Source organism: Diospyros lotus, chromosome 8 (assembly GCF_014633365.1).
Source record: "Diospyros lotus cultivar Yz01 chromosome 8, ASM1463336v1, whole genome shotgun sequence".
NCBI lineage: Eukaryota > Viridiplantae > Streptophyta > Magnoliopsida > Ericales > Ebenaceae > Diospyros > Diospyros lotus.
The window spans coordinates 18566609-18569565 of record NC_068345.1 but is presented as its reverse complement, the minus strand read 5'-3'; the positions used below and the strand labels follow the sequence as shown (position 1 = coordinate 18569565).

Genomic DNA, 2957 nt, shown 5'->3' with positions numbered 1-2957 from the left:
TGCTCTCAAGTTCCTCAAATGCTATGCCTCACTCCACTCAATCATAATTCCACTACCAGATATGCTCATCTTCTAAATCTCCAATCTCAATGCTTTTTGCATGCAAATCAAAAGGACTTTTGTTCATGGCTCTGAAAAGGATAGGAAGATAACAATGAAAAGTAAAGTAAACCTTAGGAAGAAAGAAAACATTCATGATAATCCAAGATCAATGAAGAACTATTAAGCAAGCAGAAAATAGAACTTTTTTTTTTTTTTTGAATGGTGGGTGCGTTTTACGCTCCATTCCAACCTTTGTGAGTGCGTTTTACGCTCCATCTCACCTTGGCGAGTGCGTTTTATGCTCCATCTCACCTTGGCCTTTGGCCTTTCTATCTATTTTTCTTTTGATTCCAAAGGACTTGCTTAATATTTTGCCATAATCAAGGGATGCAATGAATGTTCTTCAACCTAAAGAAGGGAAAAGATCTTCTGTTTTTTTTTTTTTGAAAATTGCGAGTAAAATGAAAGAATGCCTTAATCATCTTTTCACTTGCATGAGCACTGATAGCTTCAATAAAGATTCAAAACAAGCTCTGGAGTGATACCCATAATTAGTGAATGCACGCATATCATAAGAAAGAACATACACGAGCACAAATATCCTCACAAAGACTACCTTAATCAACCCACCAAGCCAAACTCATTTCCAATTTACTTGAAAGCCCAAAAAGATAAGATCGACTTTCTAAACATGCCAAATTCTTTCAAACTCAATTTTCCTCATTTTGTGAATTTTTTTAATTTATTTATTTTTTTATTCTAAAACTCCCCCCCCCCCCCCCCCCACACTCAAACATTACATTGTCCTCAATGTAAGCATGTAGCAAGAATCATGTATAGGACAAGTAAGAAAAGTAAGGAGAGAGAAACAGCCTGGTGGTATCAGGTCGGGGGAAGGTCCAAGAGAGATAGCTCCTCCACTGTGTGTTCTGTAAAGTCCTCGTAGAATTGTTTAAGCCTCTGCCCATTAACTGTGAGTTTCTTCGTAGTCGACTCGTCCATAATCTCAACTGCACCATAAGGAAAAACATGAGTAACCACAAAAGGACCAACCCATCTAGAACGCAACTTACCAGGCATTAGCTTTAGGCGTGAATTATAGAGGAGGACTTTATTGCCAACGTTGAAATCCTCTTGGCAATCAATTTGTCGTGTGCAACTTTGGTCTTTTCCTTGGATATCCTCGAGTTCTCATATGCCGCCAACCTCAATTCCTCAAGCTCTTGCAATTGAAGCTTCCGCTTGGAACCAGCTTCTGTCATGTCCATGTTGCATTGCTTCACCGCCCAATAAGCCTTATGCTCGATCTCTACCGGCAGATGACATGCTTTTCCAAAGACCAATCGATATGGGGACATGCCGATCGGAGTCTTGTGGGCCGTGCGGTAGGCCCAAAGTGCATCTTCCAACCTTTGGCTCCAGTCTTTCCTGTTGGGCTGGACTGTCTTCTCTAGAATGTGCTTGATCTCTCTGTTTGAAACCTCAGCCTACCCATTGGTCTGTGGATGGTAGGGCATCGCCACTTTATGTAAAACTCCATACTTTCGGAGCATGGATTGCATCTTTCTATTGCAGAAGTGGGATCCTTGATCACTGATGATGGCCCTGGGAATGCCAAACCTGTAGAAAATATGAGATCTAACAAATCTGCAACCACAGAAGAATCTGTAGAAAATATGAGATCTAACAAATCTGCAACCACAGAAGAATCATCAGTCCTGGTGGCTTTAGCTTCCACCCATTTTGAAACATAATCCACAGCCAAAAGAATGTACACAAAACCAAAAGAGACAGGAAAAGGACCCATAAAATCAATGCCCCATACATCAAATATCTCACAGAATAATAAAGGTTTCTGAGGCATTTCATTTCTGCGTGAAATTGAACCTGTGTGTTGGAAACGTGTACAGTTCTTACAGAATCCATATGCATCTCTGAAAAGGGATGGTCAATATAACCCTGCGTCTAAGACCTTTCTAGCAGTACGTTGTGGACCAAAATGACCACCACATGCAAGAGTGTGACAAAAATGTAGGACAGATGCAAATTCATGATTAGGGACACACCTCCTAAGGACTTGGTCACTACACAAGCGCCACAAATATGGATCATCCCATACATAATACTTAGCTTCACTTTTAAATTTATGTAATTGTGCTTTCTTAAAATGTACAGGTAATTCAGAAGCAACTAGGAAATTTACCATGTCAGCATACTAAGGTTCAGTACCATGTAAGTGATAAAGCAACTCATCTGGAAAATTATCTCTGATAGGCGGATGGTCAATGTCAGACGAGTCAGGAGAAGCAGGTATCCGGCTTAGGTGGTCGGCTACCGAGTTTTCAGCTCCACTTTTGTCTTTGATCTCAATATCAAATTCCTGGAGTAGCAGCATCCACTGGATATGCCTAGGTTTTGCATCGTGCTTCTTCAGAAGTAACTTCAGGGCTGCATGATCAGAAAACATAATAACTTTAGATCCCAATAAGTATGATCAAAATTTATCTAAAGCAAAGACAATGGCTAAGAGCTCTTTTTCAGTCGTGGTGTTGGCTTGAGCACTGTCCAGGGTACGTGAGGCGTAGGCAATGACATGCGACTTCTTATTCACCCGCTGAGAGAGAATGGCGCATACGGCAAGGTTTGAAGCATCACACATGAGCGCGAAGGGTAACTCCCAGTTGGGTGGCTGGATGATCGGTGGAGAAGTCAATCGCCTCTTAAGTTCCTCGAAGGCTTGCTTGCATTGTTCATCAAACTTGAAATCCATATCTTTTTGGAGGAGGTGGGATAATGGAATGGCAATCTTACTGAAATCTTGGATGAACCTCCTATAAAACCCTGCATGGCTAAGGAAAGAGCGTACTTCCCGCACAGACGCGAGGTAAGGTAAAGAAGCAATGACATCCACCTTG

General features: G+C 41.4%; 1 protein-coding gene across 1 annotated transcript; it reads right to left on the bottom strand.

The window, feature by feature from the left end:
- Nucleotides 1-924: 924 nt before the first annotated feature.
- On the bottom strand, nucleotides 925-1310 carry LOC127808558 (uncharacterized). The gene is made up of 2 exons (XM_052347126.1): nucleotides 1165-1310; nucleotides 925-1099 (listed from the first exon to the last, which is right to left on the bottom strand). Exons 1-2 carry the CDS (start codon nucleotides 1308-1310, stop codon nucleotides 925-927), a joined length of 321 nt encoding a protein of 106 aa, XP_052203086.1.
- Nucleotides 1311-2957: the final 1647 nt, after the last annotated feature.